The sequence below is a fragment of the Vigna unguiculata genome, chromosome 11 (genome assembly GCF_037176805.1).
Source record: "Vigna unguiculata cultivar grain cowpea cultivar isolate G323 ecotype 2 chromosome 11, ASM3717680v1, whole genome shotgun sequence".
Taxonomy (NCBI): Eukaryota; Viridiplantae; Streptophyta; class Magnoliopsida; order Fabales; family Fabaceae; genus Vigna; species Vigna unguiculata.
The window spans coordinates 31,043,136-31,062,072 of NC_140802.1; the positions used below are offsets into that span (position 1 = coordinate 31,043,136).

The window sequence follows — 18,937 nt, forward strand, 5'->3', positions numbered from 1 at the left end:
TTGTAGTTTTAGTTTTTGTTACCATTTCAATTTTCTCACATTTGAAAGTTGTAAAGGAAATACCAAGTAGTCACTTACTAAACTGATGTAAGGAGTTATGTTATCTCGGATATTTCGTACAAAAAAAAATGATCACTGCTAGATACTTGAAGTTTAATATCTCAGATAGGAATCATCATTTTGTCATTAATAAAAACAAAACAAATAGAATATTCATTAATAATAATTATGACCTTCGTAATATTTGTGTATTAAATTCTACCTGAAAAGGATTAAGATTTCTTTGACCGAATAATGCATAAGAAGAATTTCTAGGATGAAGGCTCTAATGGTTAATCACGTGTTAGTAGTTTCCTCTTTCGAGAAGAAGAATTTCCACTGAAAAACATGTTTGAGTTGAATTGTTGAAGATCCTCCTTAAATACCCAACGATACCCGCAATTCTTCACCACAACACATAAACCTTTAGGACTTTGAATCCAAGTTTCAAATTCAATTCCATGAAGATCATGCATGGTATTTGGATGGCTGCTTAGAAGATGAATGAATTCTTGTCGAGAGTAAAACACCGTCAACAAGTGGTCGAATCCAGCTGTCACCAGGTCTTTCTTGAAATGCATTGGAGCTACTGAATACGATTTTGGCCAAAGGTTGACATTATTGACACCATAAGAAAAAGTATGGGAACTATTATCATATCTTTCAACCAAATTCGTAGGATCTTGGTGTGTGACAAATAGAACACAAATGGCAACACCAATCCAATTTGGATCATCTATAACAGCAGATGGGTCCATACTTATTGATGTACTTGCCTTTTGTTTATTGAACCACTTTGGGATTTCACTTCCAGGAATTACAATAGCCACATGAGCTGAGGAAATAGTAGGTTGCAAGCAAACCTGATTACACCAAATTTAGTTATAAATAGTGTTCACAGAAAAAGTGAGAAACCATAGAAAGGATGGAGTCGTCACCTGGAGATTTTGAGTCATCCAAGAAAAAACAGTGCTATAACAATGCTCCATATCACACAACTTGGGGCAATCAAAAATGTATAATCCAACATAGTATGTGCCAATTTGTTTTTCTTTCATTGTTGGAAGCTCGGGCAAATATTTCAGCTGCTTGCAGTGTTCCAAGTTCAAACGTTGAAGATTGGAAAGTAGCTTGATGCTACTTGGTAGTGTTACAAATTTGTTTCCCCCCAAATTTAATCCTACTAAAGAACGTAAGTTCTTAATTTCATCTGGTACTTGAAGTAGATTGCAGAAGCTTATATCAAGATGCACCAAACAAGGGACACAAGACAAAGAAGACAATACCATACCAAGTGAATCTTCAGGTTTTGGAGGGTAGAAAATATGGAAAGGCAACATTAGTAGTCTGTATACAGATGATGTTGGGAATTGGATGACATTTGTAATTTTAACAACTTCCTCCAAATGTTTTGTGTCACTTGGGTCCATTAGCATCTTACTATTAAGTAATTTTAAACAACCAGAGAGAATTAAAGTCCTAAGAGAACTGAGCGCAAATAAGATATTCAGATTAAGGACAAGATTTTTACAATTTTTCAAATTCAAATAATGAAGTTCTCTTAGAATACCAATGGATGGATGAATACCGACAATTTTTATGCATCCTTCAAGATCAAGAAACGTAAGACGTTGAACCTCACTTAAGTCGGGCACCCCAATAAGATTTTTGGAGTGGCTCAGATCCATCCTTCGCAAATTAGGCAGACACTAAAAAAAAAACACAAGTAAGGAAAGTTTAGTTTTCCATTAAAAAGGTAAAAATGCAACCCTTAAATTTTTTGTTTGTTTGTGCATCTAGGAGACTAAATGAAAAAAAAAAAATTAACATCGCTTGATTTTTGTAAAAGTAAGTTGAAAAAATGGGAAGAAATATGTTTATGTCAGATAATTTAAATTAAGACAAAATTTGATCGTGTAAAAGAAAGTTAAGAAAGTATGACATAGAGCATATTTCGCTTTGTTGGAGACAAAGAAATCTAAAAGCCAACAATATATAGTACCTTTTTGCCTTCCCATAATTTCTTCATATTGCTATGAGGCATGATCAATTCTACTAGTTGATCTAAATGGAAAGTTGATGGCAAAAACATCCAAGGAAAGTGATTCCAAAACAGATATCTCAATTCATTAGAAATGTAATTTAGAGTTCCAAAACAATTTACATTCTTAAGAATGAGCAACTTTAGGTGATCCATTTTGGAGAGAGCATCCACTCTTATTCTTCCTTGTAGAAACTCTTCCGGATACTGTTCAATAACTATAGCTTCAACATTTTCTGCTTCCTAAAGCATTTTACAGAGGAAAAAAAAATCATTACATTAAATTTTTTAAGGATTTATAAATTTATGAAGAATGACAAGCTAAGAATATATATTAGAAAACTTTTTTTACCTTATTTATTTCCATAACCTCTTGGAAATCCTTGTAGCTCCACACTCTGCTCCACTTTCTTGGTTCTTTTGGTGCTTTTTCTCGAACAATAATCCTACCCAACTCTTTCAACAAGTCATGCATTTCAATCTCCTCATCTTGATAACTTATAAGTGATTTCTCGATCAAAACTTGCATACCAATGTCTGGATAAAATTGCCGATAGTCTAGAAGTTTCTTCACTTCCCACACCCCATACTTGTTGAAGAAACAAGCAATATCTAGAAATATTTCTTTTTCTAGATTTTCCAATCCATCAAAACTTATTCGCAACACATCCATGATGTCTTTTTTTGGATTTTCTTTCATTCTAATCAGCGCACTTCTCCATTCACAAACGTCTCGATCATGTAAAAATGTCCCCAACACTTTAATTGCTAATGGAAGACCTCTAACATACTTCAGAACATCAAATGTTAACTCCTTGTATTCTTTCCTAATATTGTTAGATCTGAAAGCTATTTTGGAAAATAATTGAAGAGCTTGAGTTTCATCCAAGACTTGAACATTGTAAACTTCACTTACTCCATATTTTTTTAGGATACGAGAATCTCTAGAAATTATGATGAGTCTACTCCCTGCACCTAGATATTCAGGATGCAAACCTAATTTCTCTAATTGTTCAACTTCATCAACATTATCAAGAACGACAAGCGTCTTTAAGTGACATAGTCTAGTCCTTATCAACATAGTTCCATGGGAAACATTATGTATCTCCATATTTCCTTGATTTAGAATTTGACAAAGAAGTTGTTTTTGAGCATTTGTTGCTCCAAAATTATAATAAGTTTTGCTTAAATCATCAATGTAACAAGAAGCATTATATTGAGGAGAGATTTTATTAAACAATGCAGTTGCAAGTGTCGTCTTCCCTATTCCACCCATCCCACAAAGTCCCACAAGGCGAACAGTATCATTAGCACTCAGATCTAGAACTTCTTCCAATTGCTTAACACGAGAATGCATGTCAACTAAATCATCTCCAAAACTCCAAATTTGATTACGACCCAATATGTCGATTACCTTTTCAACAACGTTTTCAATTTCTTCATATTGTTTCCTGAGCGGCCAAAGTTCAAACATCTCTGAGAGTTTAATTAAGACTTTCAAAAATAATATAGAATATATAACATAAAAATATGGCTATTTGTACTTACTTATTTTTCAGATCCCACCCACAACGATCACAACTTGTTTTGAGAGCTGCCCTCCATGTTTTTATCATTTCCATGTCATCTTTGAACCTTTGTTCGTGTTCAGCAAAAGCTTTTTCAAACTCTCCACTCTGTTTTCGAACCTCAGAAGGATCGACATCATAGAAGATAGGGAGCAAACTTCGCCCTGTTTGTTGAACCCAGCCAACGATTTTTGTAAGCTCTTGCATGCACCATGTGGATGATGCATAGTCCTTTGAGAAGACGACAATGAAAACACGTGATCCTTCAATTGCTTGCAAGAGCTCAGACTCCAAGAACTCCCCTTTCTGGATTGTGTAGTCATCTCTGAAGGCAACAACTCCTTTTCTTTGAAGAGCTGCAAAAAGATGATTTGTGAAACCGTTACGGGTATCTTCACCTCTAAAGCTAACAAACACATCAAAATTCTTAGTGCGTGATGAAGAGTTGCGTTGAATTTTGTTGCAAGCCATTGCAGAAGGTGAAAACTCGCCTGCTAAAGAAGATTAATGTGCGTATAGGATAGTTCTCTGAAGGTATCAGTCAGAGTCAAATGTTTTATAAAACAAAATGCCAAAACGCGTACAACTCAAAATAACTGGAAGACGTAGTTGAAATTCTTGCTGAGTGTGTTATTATTTTTAAAATAGTGCGACACATTCATCGGGGTTTCTTTTGCATCAACTGTAATTTATTTAGCCTTGAAGTTAATATAAAATAAATGCTGTTTTTATTATCTTTTAATAAATTTATGCATGTGAAGGCATGATACCTCGCATAAATTTATAAATATAAAAAAAAAATAATGTCGGTTGTCAGAGTTATTTTTGAAGAAAACTGATATTTCTAACATTCACATGAATGGTTGAAATATCACTCCATTTTAAATAGTCGTTGAAATAACGAAATTATATATAAAAGCATCTACTTGATTCTAACTTACCAATAATATAACTACTTTATTAGCTGAATCATGTGGTAGGAACACTGTAAGAAAATATTCTCAATATATATATTCTCAATCTTATTTAGAGAAGTGAAAGATGAATAAATACAGGTTTTTTTCAATAGGCTAATCTGCCTGTAAAATTACGAATCAGGACAAGGTAAAAAAAAAATAGACAAGTTGTACAGCCTCCACGATTTAATGTGAAGAAATCGTGTAGTCTTCAGACGATTTTTAGTTTATCAGATTTGAAGTCGTGGGGCCTAACACGACTTCAAGTTGAAATTCTGAAGGGGTCACACGATTACAACGTGGACATAATCGATTACAAAAGTGTATGCAGTGCACCTGGATTTTTTTAATCTGGGTTTTTGTAATTTAATCAATTATATATTAGCATAGTGGAATAGAACCTGTGTCGAGGAAGACTTTGAGCCCAAAATATTATGACCAAATGCAACATTGATCAGCCTTTCTCAAAATCAGCAACGCTAATTATTGTTTACAAAGAGTCTAAACTAAAGAACAAGAAATTGAAAGATAGTAAGTAATGCTAGAGAGTGTGAAGTGTTAACATTAACGCATATTCTAACATCGATTCTAATAATCAATCATAAACTCATAAACAATATCCCATATTGATAATCATGCTTTAAATAGTAAATGGAAACGTACCTGAATTGGCCATAACGATGATATTAGAGCATTACTGATACAGTGATCTTCCTCCTGTAGAGCACCTTTATTTCCCTTTGGTTTTCTCTCTTGATGGGGATAGAGAGAAAGGAACAGGAACTTGCAAAGTACGTTATGACTCTCTGTCTGCTCTCAGAAGGGGACCACGACCATTTATAAACTGAATTACTTAAGTTTTAGTATTTCTAATTTGGCCCCTCATCAAATTAGAAATTACTAAATGGTCTCTACACAATATTTATTTTCATGACATATGCCTTTAGCCAAATCTTTAATTTAGTCAGATCACTTTATTATTTAGCTTTATAAATAATGACCCAAACACATTTAATTATGTATCATATATATGCCCCAAAATTACTAACAATCTCCCACTGGTCACAAATATATATGCCCTTACAACCTTATAAATGTGTTAGACTTTATGAGCTCAAAATTGCCATTATATTACTCGAGCATACTCCAAAAGTCTCGTCCATTGATTATATCAGCATGTAGAACCAAACCAGTTTTTCATTGCATCAATCGCAACTAAAACCAACAATGATCACTAATCTTGACAGAACCAAATGACATGGATTCATCATGAAATGTGTAGCATGAAAAATTATGTGAAGGTGATTTGTATATACACATCTATTTTCAACTGGTCCAAACTTTAACTTAATGAGATCGATATATAAAATTTAATGTACAAAGTGTAAAATTAAAACCACATATATAAATAACCAAATATGTTTGAAAGTTCAATGTATGCATACAAGAAATTAAACATAGAATATAAAACATATGAAAATGATTATCTCCCACTAAACCTCAGATTCCTCAAACTGTAAAACACACATGTGAGCAACATGCTCATGAAAGACCTTGGGTGGAAGTCCTTTAGTTAGAGGATCTGCAATCATGGAGTTTGTCCCTAAATGTTCTATGGAAATTTGTCCACTCTGTACTCTTTCTTTAACAACTAGGAACTTAATGTCAATGTGCTTTGACTTAGTCGAGCTCCTATTGTTGTTGGAATACAATACAGTTGATTTTCACAATATAACTTGAGTGGTCTTTCAATGCCTTCCACAATTTTCAGCCTTATGACAAAATTTCTCAGCCATATCTCGTGATTAGATGCCTCATAGCATGCTACAAATTCTACTGCCATGGTGGATGAAGCTGTAAGGGTTTGCTTGACACTACGCCAAGAAACCGCACCACCTGCCAACATAAAAATGTAACCTGAAGTAGATTTTAAGCTATCTTGACATCCTGCAAAATCCGAGTCAGAAAACCCAGTGATCTCCAAGTAGTCTGACCTCCTGTATGTGAGCATATAACCTCTTGTTCTCTTTAAATATCTCATGACCCTCTTTGCTGCTTTCCAATGGTCCATTCCTGGATTTCTTAAGTATCTGCCTAGAACCCCAACTATGTATACTATGTCTGGACGCGTACATACTTAGGCATACATCAAACTCCCTACAGCTGACGCATAAGGAATCTTCTGCATTTCCTCAATTTCTAAATTTCCCTTTGGGCACTGATTTAGACTGAACTTGTCTCCCTTAGCAACTGGAGTATCCCCGGATTTACATTCATGCATGCTAAACCTTTTAAGAACTTTATCGATATAGCTCCTTTGTGATAATCCTAGAATTCCTAATACAAAGGAGGAGTCACCAAGATCTTTCATTTCAAAATTCTTTGACAGAAATTTCTTAGTTTCGTGCAATATGCCTATATCATTAGTGGCAAGCAGAAGGTCATCAACATACAAGATTAGGAAAATAAACATGCTCCCCTTAAACTTGTGATACACACAATCATCAACAAGATTTATCTCGAAGCCAAATGAGAGAATTACTTGATGAAATTTATGATACCATTGACGGGATGCTTGTTTTAGTCCATAAATGGATTTAGTCAATTTGCAAACCATATTCTTTGGGTCTCCCGACACAATTTTTTGGTTGCACCATATAGATCGTCTCGTTAATGTCACCATTGAGAAACGCCGTTTTGACATCCATTTGATGAAGCTCCAAATCATAATGTGCAACAAGAGCCATAATTGAGTCTTTTGATGAAACTAGAGAAAAAGTCTCTTTAAAGTCAATCCCTTCTTTTTGAGTAAATCCCTTAGCTACAAGACGAGTCTTATACCTTTCCACATTACTGTTAGAATCTCGTTTGGTCTTAAATAACCATTTACAACCAATGGGTTTCACACCTTCTAGTAATGGGACAAGTTCCCAAACCTTATTGTCTTGCATGGATTTATACTCTTCCCTCATTGCTTCAATCCATTTTTCTGAATTAGGATCTTGTATGGCTTGACGGATGGTCATTGGGTCATCTTCCATCACACCATTGTTAGGATCTTCATTTTCTTGGAGAAATACAACATAATCATCTAAAATGGCACTTCTCCTTTCTCTCATGGATTTTCGTAAAGGTGCTGGCTCATGAAGCATAGGTTGTTGAGGATCTTGAGTTTGTTCTTCATGAACAACCAAATCATCTTGAGTATGGGGTTCATCAGCAATGTTTTATGGAGGTTCCGAACATACTTCATCAAAAGTAACTATTTGAATCGGTTCTGGAATTTTTACCGATTCTTCCTCCAAAACAAATTTCCTAATCTGATTCTCCCCCTCAAATTCAATATCCTCAAAGAATGTAGCAGTCTCTGTCTCAAAAATTGTCTTTAATATGGGATCATAAAATTTATATTTCTTGGATCTCTCAGAATAACCAATAAAGTAACTACTTATTGTTCGGGAGTCCAATTTCTTTTCATTTGGCTTATAAGGCATTGCCTCAACTGGACAGCCCCACACATGGAAATGCTTTAGACTAGGCTTTCGTCCAATCCAAAGCTCATAAGGTGTTTTGGTAGTTGCTTTAGTTGGTACTCTGTTTAGAATATAAGCTCTCGTCTTTAGTGCCTCTCCCAGAGTGACTCTGGTAAGCTGGAATGACAAATCATGCTCCTTACCATATCCTTAAGAGTCCAATTTCGTCTCTCAGCTACACCATTCATACTGGGTGATCCCGACATGGTGTACTGTGGGACAATTCCACACTCCTCTAGGTACCTGACAAAAGGTCCTGGACGCTGTTCACCTGATCCATCATATCTGCCATAGTACTCACCACCGCGGTCAGATCTAATAAACTTAATTCTTTTGTTGAGTTTATTTTTAACTTCAACTTTAAAAGATTTGAACACATCCAAAGACTGTGACTTTTCATGTATAAGAAATAAGTATGCATATCTTGAGTAATCCTCTATGAATGATATAAAGTATTGTTGACCATTTCAAGAAGGTGTAGGAAATGGCCCATAAATATCTGTATAAATCAACTCTAAGACATTTGAAGCTCTATATGCACCTAATCTCTTCGCTTTGGTCTGTTTGCCCTTAATGCATTCAACACAAACATCAAAGTTTGTGAAGTCAATGGACTCTAAGATTCCATTTGACACAAGTGTTCAACTCTATTTTTAGAGATGTGACCTAAGCGCTTGTGTCATAATGCTCCTGATTGAGTATTGTCAATTTTACGTTTAGTACCATGAGATTATGTATTGAAGGTTTCATTATAGGTGGTCAGAGTAGCAAGCAAATATAGATTATCATAAGCCAAAAGTGAACCAGTTCCAACGATATTTGAATTAAAAGACAAACTAAATTCATTGTTTCCAAATGAACAAGAATAACCGGATTTGTCCAAATAAGAAACTGAAATTAAATTTCGTCTAAATGACAACATAACAAAAGTGTCTTCCAAATCCAAATAAAAACCAGTACATAATAATAATCTAAAATGCCCAATAGCCTCCACCTCCACCGATTTGCCATCTCCAACATATATCCATCTTTCAGAATTAGTTGGCTTCCGGTAGTTTAGGCAACCCATCATAGAAACATTGGTGTTAGTAGTTGCACCTGAGTCTAACCACCAAGTGTTACTAGGTACTGACGCTAAATTGACCTTAGAACAGATCAAAGTAAGAAACATACCTTTCTTTGCACGCCAAGCATGATATTTGGCACATTTCTTCTTTACGTGTCCAGTCTTATTTCAAAAGAAATATTTGCTTTCCTAAGATTGTTTCTTTTCTTTTGGACCCTTAGCAGCTTCCTTCTTGGGATCCTCCGATCTCTTTCTTTTGCCTTCAGCCTTTGAGGTGCTTGCAAAATGAGCACTTTCTGTCTTGTCTTACTTTTGTCTTTCCTCTTCTTGCACACGGTATGAAATGAGCTCATTAAGAGACCATTTATCCTTCTGACAGTTATAAGATACTTTAAACTGATTAAACTGTGCAGGAAGAGAAATCAATACCAAATGAATGAGTAAGTCATCTAAGATTTCAAGCTTTAGTGCCTTGAGTTTGAAAACAATATTAGACATGCTCATAATGTATTCCCTGATATTTCCTTTGCCTTGATATTTCATGGAGATCAAGTTCTGAAGAAGAATGCTTGCCTCTACCTTATCGTTTTTTTGCAAAGCGCTTCTCAATCTCAGCAAGGAATTCTTTAGCAGTTGTAATGTCTTCAGAAACAGTGCCCCTAAACACCTCTGGGATGTCGCGCTTAATGATCATTATGCTCATGCGGTTTGAGTGATCCCACTTCTCATGATCCCTCTTGTCTTCAGGAGTACTAGACGCCATAGGAGTAGGGGGTTGCTCAGTCCTTAACGCAAGATCCAGATCTATGCAGCCAAGAATAATTTCAATGTTCTCCTTCCAGTCCTTAAAATTTGTTCCATTGATGATCGGAATAGAATTCACATTGGCAGATACAGAAGCAACTGTAGTTGTATATTAAACAAGAGGAATAACTTATTATGCTCACATAATAGAATAAATCATTATAAAAAAATTCAAATAATGGTTTAACCCATCCCAAAACACCCAATGCACCATTAATATCAAGTCTTTGGACAGTAATATTAACTGCTTGGGGTATCTGGTTGTAATGATCAAACATTAATAATAAAGCACATCCAACAATAAACCAATCTTTGGATTAATTTATCATCAGCAAAGCAAATCCTTATAATTATCGCATGTTTATCATCACAAGTGTGTATGCAATTCGGTCAAATATTAATCTTCCTTTGGGCCGATCAATACTCGCATGAACATACATAAACACCAATATTTTACATTTTTCATGAACTATCTACTCAAGAGAGGTCACTTTGGTGACTTCTTGATTCAATTAACTCATTTAAAATGTTAAATAAAACCAGAATTTGATTATTTATTTATTCCAAAACCAAATATATTTATTTTATATATTAAACAACCAAAGAATATATAAAATAAAGGTGGGAGGAAGAAGACAAAGTGCAAAAGGGGAAACGAAGGTGGGTCACACACGAGAGAGAAGGCAGTGCAGAATTAGGGTTTTAAGAAACCCTAAGATTCTCAATTTGGGGTTTTTCTCCCAAAATCAAAATTGGGATTAAGGGTTTCGGAATTACGAATTTAGGGTTCTGAATATAAATTAATTAAATTACCCAAAAGAAAACATGAATCAAGTATGGGTGGCTTTGATACCACATGTTAGCATAAACGCAAAATATGATCCTAATATTGATTCTAATAATCAATCATAAACTCGTAAACAATATCCCATACTGATAATCATGCTATAAATAGTAAACGGAAGCGTACCTGAATTGGCCATAACGATGATATTAGAGCACTACTAATACAGTTATCTACCTCCTGTAGAGCTCCTTTATTTCCCTTTGATTTTCTCTCTTGATGGGGATAGATAGAAAGGAACAGGAACTTGAAAAGTACGTTATGACTCTCTGTCTTTCAGAAGGGGACCATGACCATTTATAAACTGAATTACTTAAGTTTTAGTATTTCTAATTTGGCCCCTCATCAAATTAGAAATTACTAAATGGTCTCTACACAATATTTATTTTCATGACATATGCCTTTAGCCAAATCTTTAATTTAGTCAGATCACTTTATTATTTGGTTTTATAAATAATGGTCCTAACACATTTAATTATGTATCATATAAATGCATGACCTAAAATTACTAACATGAAGAACATGTAGTAGACAACAAACACGTACTACACTCAACCTAGGAATTTTATCAAACATGTACCGCGCAACAACATCACCACACGAACATGAGTTAATGAACACCAGCGCAGGAAAGAATTTTCACCACAATTATTTTGACCATTTAACTTCGGTTTTAGACTCGTTACATACCAAGGTTTCTATATGATATATGAAAGTTTAAGATTCTAGAGGTGACCAATTTTTTCATGAAAAATCCGAGGTAATCTAACTCCTTATTTCAGTTTACTAAATGACTATTTCGTATTTAGTTTACAATTTTCAAAGGTGTGACATTTGAAATGTTAACCGTAGGTATAATGGAACAAATAAATGTCAGATTTTACATGATAAGTGCCAAAAATTAGTAATTTTCATATGGAATGTTGGCACTTCTGTTTGTAATATGTGTTTATATCATGTTGATCTTCCCTGATCTAGGAAAAATGAGCTTCAATCACATGTTTATATCATGTTGATTTTACATTGATCCCTATTTTGTGTATTTTTCAGGTAAATTAAAGTAGAGGGGGAAAGAACTGAAGAAGAGTAAAAGAGAAATCAAGAAATAGAGAAAAAATGGAAGAATGTGTGCAACAGGTCGCTCAAATCAAAGGAGTTTCGCTCAAGTCAGAACAATCTCGCTCAAGCCACAATCATCTCGTCTAAGCGAGACACTTGCCGCCATTCTCGCTCAAGCGAGCCTGCACTTGCCTAAGCGAGAGTTCGCGAAGAAGCCCATGTAGTTTTGCAATTCTCGCCTAAGCGAGATTCAAGTGGCTTAAGCGAGATGTTCGTGGAGTATATATATTCCGGAATGAGAGAGTGATGCTAGCGAGTTTTTCAGGAGAGATATATCTGGAGAGCTGGACCACGAAGCAGAGCACACAGTTCCTCATTTTCTCTTCTTCTTCTTCTTCTTCTTTAGCACACCATGAGTGGTTAATCTCTTTCCTTAGGATTGAACGTAATTGACTCAAACTTGGATGTAATCTCGTGATATTTATATGCACTCCCAATAGATCTTATCAAGACGGGCCCATTGGAAATCCTCTCAGAATACTTAGTTTGGATGACATTTTTACTAACAAACATAGTGCCCATCGGTCATGTGTCAGACTTGATTGTACCTAGATGCCATCTCCTTTATTGCATAATGAGGGACGATCTCACTATTGACGTGGCCACCATTATTTATGAAGAAATCCACAAATTTGTGAGGTAGGAAGTCAACAAGAGAAATGAAAAGGCAAAAGGTGCCTTAGGCTTTCCGGCTTTAATCACAGCTCTTTGCCAAGATCAAGGGGTGAAGGTGGAATTAACTTAAAAGATATGACTCTCCATCACCAAGAAATTCATTGAACATTTTTGAACCGACCTAGCAGAATTGGAGCATCCAAAAGAGCCATAGCTAGAACAACAAGCTGTCAAACAACCAGTGGATGAAGAACAATAAGCAAACCCCACACAACAACCTCAACTCAACATGAATGATGAATTACTTAAGCAAATGAGGTACTTGCGGTTCCAAATGGAACATTCTCACCAGCAGAATGTCTCCACTCATAGAGTACAACGCCACCTTCAGGAGTCCCTCTATCATAATGTACGTGGACCTTACCCAGGAATGACTCCACCAGAATTCATTACATATCTACAATGGCCTGCTGCAGGTGAGGGACCGTTAAGAGCTGCGAACAGAGATGTGACTTTGTTGCTGAGATGGATGGAGTGGACCTTGATGAGGAGATTGATTTTGATAGAGAGATAGGGTGAGATTGATACACAACACCATTCCACCCTTTAGAACTCTATAAATACGGTTTCACTTTTTTATTTTAAGTACTCTACAATAATTATTAATACTCTGTTTTGTTTTAGTTGTTTTGGTTAGAATATGGTTATTTTATCTATTTAGTTAGGATTAACTGCTTAACTTTTCTTTTTGCTAAATATTTTGCACATAATACTTAGAGACAAATAAATTTTTTGGCAATCATTTTGAAAATATTTCTTGAGGAAATTGGTTAAAGAGAAATATGATTTCAGTAAGTATTCTGAGTCTAGAACAACTTAATGAACTGAACACAGAGGAGAAAGAGGAAAATTTTGTTTGAGTTTATAATTAAACATGATTAGGATATTAGTGCTGGATAGTTAGTCAAGACAATCAGTTGTAACAAGTGATAAACCAAGGAAATAAACAAGAAAACCCAATGAGTGTGTGAATCCATAAACAATTTCAGTGTTTCCACTGTTGTTGTCAAGTTGATATTGCTTGAGTTTTCATTTTGATAACATCACATTAGAAGCATGGAAATGATTAAGGCAATTTTTGATTGAATTTGTATAACTCAGTGCCAAACAGCCAGCTTGTAAATAATCATCCTTTGTTGATAGCCTATTTGAGCCTAATTGTTTGAATTATGCACCTTAACCTTAATTTGAATTATTATCCTTTCCCTTTACACACTTAGGGATAGAGAGCATAGGTGCATCTTATTCAACTGTAAGTAGGACTTAGTTGGTGGAATTGTACTTAAAGAACAGAGGGGCTGAGTATTATAATTCATTCTTTAGTTGTGTAGAAATGTATATAAATGTACATATATATACTAAAAAAAAGAGAAAGAGAGAAAGAAAAGAAAAGAAAAAGGAAAGGGAATTATGAATGTGTATTGAGGTCTAAATTGATGTAGAAATGAAATTGGGTTTACATTGTAGTTATGCCCTCTTTTCTTAAGTTGTGCTTTTGTTATCCTGAGAAACCATAATTCTTGAAAGCCTAGCCTCATTACAACCTTGAAAAGACTTTAAGATGCATGTTGATTGTGTGTTTGTGGTTGGATTGAAAATGACTGGTAATTTTGATTTGTTCAATTTTAGTGGAAAATGAGAAAAACACATGCATGTGAGATTTAAGAGAAAATTTCCTTGGTTAGATTAATTTGTTCTTACAATTAGTTTTCCTGAAAAATTGGTTGCACTCTTATCCTACTATTGCTTGATAATTGGATTCATCATTTGCTTCTGATTTTCATTATGTAGTTTGGAATGCAAAAGTTGTCTGGTAAAGAACTGTGAAAATTATTTCTCAATAACCAATTTCAGAGTTTAAGTTTTGAATGGTTGTTACATCTTATTACTTTGCTTCAGGACAAGCAAGGTGCTAGGTTAGGGGAAGCTGATAAGTGCCAAAAATCAGTAATTTTCATATAGAATGTTGGCACTTCTGTTTATATTTTTTGTTTATATCATGTTGATCTTCCCTGATCTAGGAAAAATGAGCTTCAATAACATACTTCCATGTTTTTACATAAAGAAATCCTTTGATCCCTATTTTGTGTATTTTTTAGGTAAATTAGAGTAAAGGAGGAAAAAACTTAAGAAGAGCAAAAGCGAAATCAAGAAATAGAGAAGAAATGGAAGAATGTTTGCAACAGGTTGTTCAAATCAAAGGAGTTTCGCTCAAGCCAAAACAATCTCGTTCAAGCCAACGTCATCTCACCTAAGTGAGACACTTGCTGCCATTCTCGCTCAAGTGAGAGTTCGCGAAGAAGCCCATGTAGTCTTGCAATTCTTGCCCAAGCGAGAATGTGGTCGCCTAAGCGAGAGCCTTTCTTCAGCACGAAGTACTCTATCTCACCCAAGCGAGATTTAAGTGGCTTAAGCGAGATGTTCGTGGAGTATATATATTCTGGAATCAGAGAGCGATGTTGGCGGGTTTTTCGGCAGAGACATATCTCAAGAGCTGGACCACGAAGCAAAGCACATAATTCCTTATTTTCTCTTCTTCTTCTTCTTCTTCTTCTTCTTCTTTAGCTCTTAGGATTTTGATGGCTACCATGAGTGGCTAATCTCTTTCCTTGGGATTGAATGTAATCGACTCGAACTTGGATGTAATATGGTGATATTTATATATAGCACTTATGTTTCTACTCAATATTGGTATTATTGTTCTATTCTTAATGCTTGATTCTATTTGATCAAGAGATGTCCTGATTTTGATTTTTAGATCTGACTGGAAAGTATTTCTTAAAATCTCATTTGAACAACAATACTTGATATACTGTGATGCTAGGAATAAATCTCAATATATCAATTGCTTATAACACTCGATCGTAATGTTCTATAGTTTGCTGAATATGTGTGGAATCAATATTCAGGGAACTAATCTTATGAATTTTATACATGAGGAATCTATATAAATGATTTTTGGGTGTTGCATCAATATTAGTATTTTCGGATGTTATGTATTATATTCATCCATATCACAGACACTCGATCATATAAAAGATGTTATGTAGTATATCAATTGCTTATAACACTCGATCATAATGCTGGATAGTATGCTGAATATATGAGGAATCAATATTCAGGGAACTAATCTTATGAATTTTATACGTGAGGAATCAATATAAATGATTTTTGGGTGATGCATCAATATTAGTATTTTCAGATGTTATGTATTATATTCATCCAGATTATAGACAAGGGAGATAAATGAAATTCAATCCTAGTTTCATTTACTGAATTTTTCTAAACTTTTCCACTTTTATGTATTATTTTTATGCAGTAGTCAATGATAAATCAAATTAAAATCTTTGTACATATGCTAATTGAGATAATTATTTATTTTAACCGAATCCGTTGCATGGGTTTGACACCCTTACTTATAATCATTATGCTACAGTTGATTTTTGGTACGCTTGATAGAAGATCAACCGTACATTACCTTGTTGATCTCCTTTTAGAATTGCTAGAGTTATTTACAAATTTACAAGAATTCACTAGTGCGGTGAGGGCTTTTGGCCCCAGTTACTTTCGTGATTCTGCCTCGGTTTTAGAACCGAAGCATATTGGGCGAGGCCAAAAGGCACCCCCTTTTGGCCTCAGTTATCACCCGAGGCCATAGAGTCTGTTTTTTGTCTCGGGTCTGAGAGAACCGAAGCCATAGGTGTTCAATATTTTTTTTAAAATAAAAAATTACGCAAGACCTTTGGCCTCGGTTATGGTATGAACCGAGGCCATAACCTTTGGCCTCGGTTTTGGTAAGAACCAATGCCTATTCTGCTATTTTTTTTAAAATAAATTTTTTATTTTATTGTGATTCCCACATTTAAACCTGCATATTTTTCACAGAATAGCACAAACCAGAACAAAATATTTTCTAAAACATCCACAATCCAAAAACATTTAAAAGATAGTTGGAATATTCACAATCCAAATACATATGTCCTAATCAATACTATTGTACATTTGAATTATGAAGTTTGCACATGCTATCCTACCAAAGTTTATGGACTTCGTGGGAATTGGCACAAGACGCTCGAATGTCTGCAAAATAAGACATTAACATTAACTTAAGTTAGTATATAATCAATACTATTGTACATTTGAATTATGAACTTTGCACATGCTATCCTACCAAAGTTTATGGACTTCGTGGGAATTGGCACAAGACGCTTGAATGTCTGCAAAATAAGACATTAACATTAACTTAAGTTAGTATATAGAAAAACAACTTTAGTATACCAAACTTTAGTATATTGCAAAGTAATTGTTTTAATTCAAATATATATTATCGTTTCCCGATTAGTTGTAATACGAGCACGCACAATGGTTGTCATCCATTGCATTATATAGTAACCACACTCATATGAATCGGTTTGTCTATTACACTACATTATATCAAAAACATTAAAATTAATTAAGGTAGAAAATCAAATCAAACAATTATAAATATATGGATAGAAATATCAAACTGGGAGGGAGCACCATGCAAGATTTTGCCTTAGTCGTTGATCTCCCTAACAACATGTTATGTCCAATAATTGAACTATGATAAAGGGAATAAGTTAGGATACTTTTATATAACATTTCATATTCATAAAATTGAGATTGAGGTTTCTTACTAATCTATCCCATGTCTAAGATGGTTGGGGGGAGGGCGGTGTAAAGAGAAAAACCACACAGCAAGGTTCTCCCTTAGGGAAATCACAAGTAATTGCCAATGATGTCTGAGAAGAAAATAAATTCAAAGCAGATGCACAATTGAGAATTCAAAAATCCACAAAGCAAGAGTACCTAATCATGAAAAATGAAACCACAAAACTCAAACTATTACAATTCATAATAGAAAGAAAAATCAAAGCAACATAAACGAACCAAAACGGCAAAAAAAAAACACGTAGGGAAACCAATTTTTCGAACTCACCAGGAGCAAGAGACAAAGATTTAATCGACGACGTGCGACGATTGATGGCGAATGTTGGTCGGCGACGGAGGCGGAGCGTGGTGGTGGTGGCAGCGAAGTTCGCACAAAGTTTTCGAACTCACCCGTAGCGAGAGGTGATTTGCAACCAATGAACTTAGACAGCACGATGGAGGCGACAACACATGACTATTGACGACGGATGCTTGTCGGCGACGGAGGCGGAGCGTGGTAGTGGTGGCAGAGCAGAGAAATTTGCACAGAGAGAAGAGAGTTGGGGAGACGATTAATAGTAGTTAGGGTTCGCGAATTGGGAATTTTAACAGACTTTATGGCCTCGGTTCAATTAATAATCGAGGCCATTGCCTCGGTCCTTAAAGAACCAAGGCCAAAAGCCTGATGTTGATGGCATTTTTGAAAATTTGAAAATTAGGCTGCCTTCACTAACACAAAAAAGCGTTATAACGTCACTCCTATAACGTCTGCCCAAAAAATGTCCAACGTTAAAAATGACCGGTGGCATTTTTGTAAATTATCGGACTTTTTTAACGTCTGTCTATTCCAGGTCAGACGTAAATTAACGTCTGTCTGTTCCAGATCAGACGTAATTTAACGTCTGCCCAAAAAACTCCGACGTCATTTAAAAAAGGACGTCAGACTGGTTTTCCCCCGACGTCACTTAACGTCGGACTCCTTCACCACCGACGTTAAGTTTTACTTATCTCTACGCGAAACGCAGAAACCCTACGCTGTTTCACTGTTTCTGTGAGCGTTTTCCACCGGCGACCCCCATTTCGACTTTATCTAGGTGAGTTTTGAACGTTTTTCACCACCAAACTTGTTAGGATTTGATTATGAATTGATTTTAGGCATTTTGAACCGAATATTTTACGTTTTCATCTCCATTTGCAGCATTTTGAGATTCGTCCCACTTGCTCTTCATCCCCATTTGGCTAACAACGTGTAGAGACCTTAAAGCCACCTTCTCCAAGTTCGTCTTTCATTTGCTAGAAGGGGTTAGTTTTTCATTTCTAAATTTAGGGTTATTACTAAATTGAGCGTTAATTGTGATTACAATGGCATGATGCATATTGTAGGTAATTCTTTTCATATGTGTATGATTATAAGAAGTGTACCAAACACTCTCATGTGGATTGCCTCCTTTTAGACTTTTAATTATGCATGCCGTTTGAAATTGAAATTGAAATTGAATTAATAACCCGTGTATCTAATTTGGAGGGTAAATGAGCGTGATGTGGTGATCAATGTTGTGAACTCCATACGAAAATGAGTCATAATGAATTTAGGGTGGAGTGAATAATGAAGGATGACTCA

At 35.1% G+C, this 18,937-nt stretch overlaps 1 protein-coding gene and 1 pseudogene across 1 annotated transcript; both read right to left on the reverse strand.

The window, feature by feature from the left end:
• Positions 1–206: 206 nt before the first annotated feature.
• LOC114168867 (disease resistance protein Roq1-like) lies at positions 207–4,187 on the reverse strand. Its single transcript, XM_028053833.2, has 5 exons — positions 3,629–4,187; positions 2,433–3,531; positions 2,042–2,323; positions 978–1,748; positions 207–902 (listed from the first exon to the last, which is right to left on the reverse strand). The coding sequence occupies exons 1-5, from the start codon at positions 4,117–4,119 to the stop codon at positions 333–335; spliced, it is 3,213 nt and encodes a 1,070-aa protein (XP_027909634.2). The 5' UTR covers positions 4,120–4,187; the 3' UTR covers positions 207–332.
• Positions 4,188–9,392: 5,205 nt separating this feature from the next.
• Positions 9,393–9,977, reverse strand: LOC146881765 (uncharacterized; annotated as a pseudogene).
• Between the last annotated feature and the right edge of the window lie 8,960 nt (positions 9,978–18,937).

Bases quoted from the DNA above. Each gene is read 5' to 3' on its own strand.
- LOC114168867 (XM_028053833.2), bottom strand. From the start codon at position 4,119: ATGGCTTGCAACAAAATTCAACGCAACTCTTCATCACGCACTAAGAAT. The intron at 3,532-3,628 runs GTAAGTACAAAT...TTGGCCGCTCAG, and splicing joins GGGTGGGATCTGAAAAATAA to GAAACAATATGAAGAAATTG. The intron at 2,324-2,432 runs GTAAAAAAAGTT...AAAATGCTTTAG, and splicing joins AGGTTATGGAAATAAATAAG to GAAGCAGAAAATGTTGAAGC.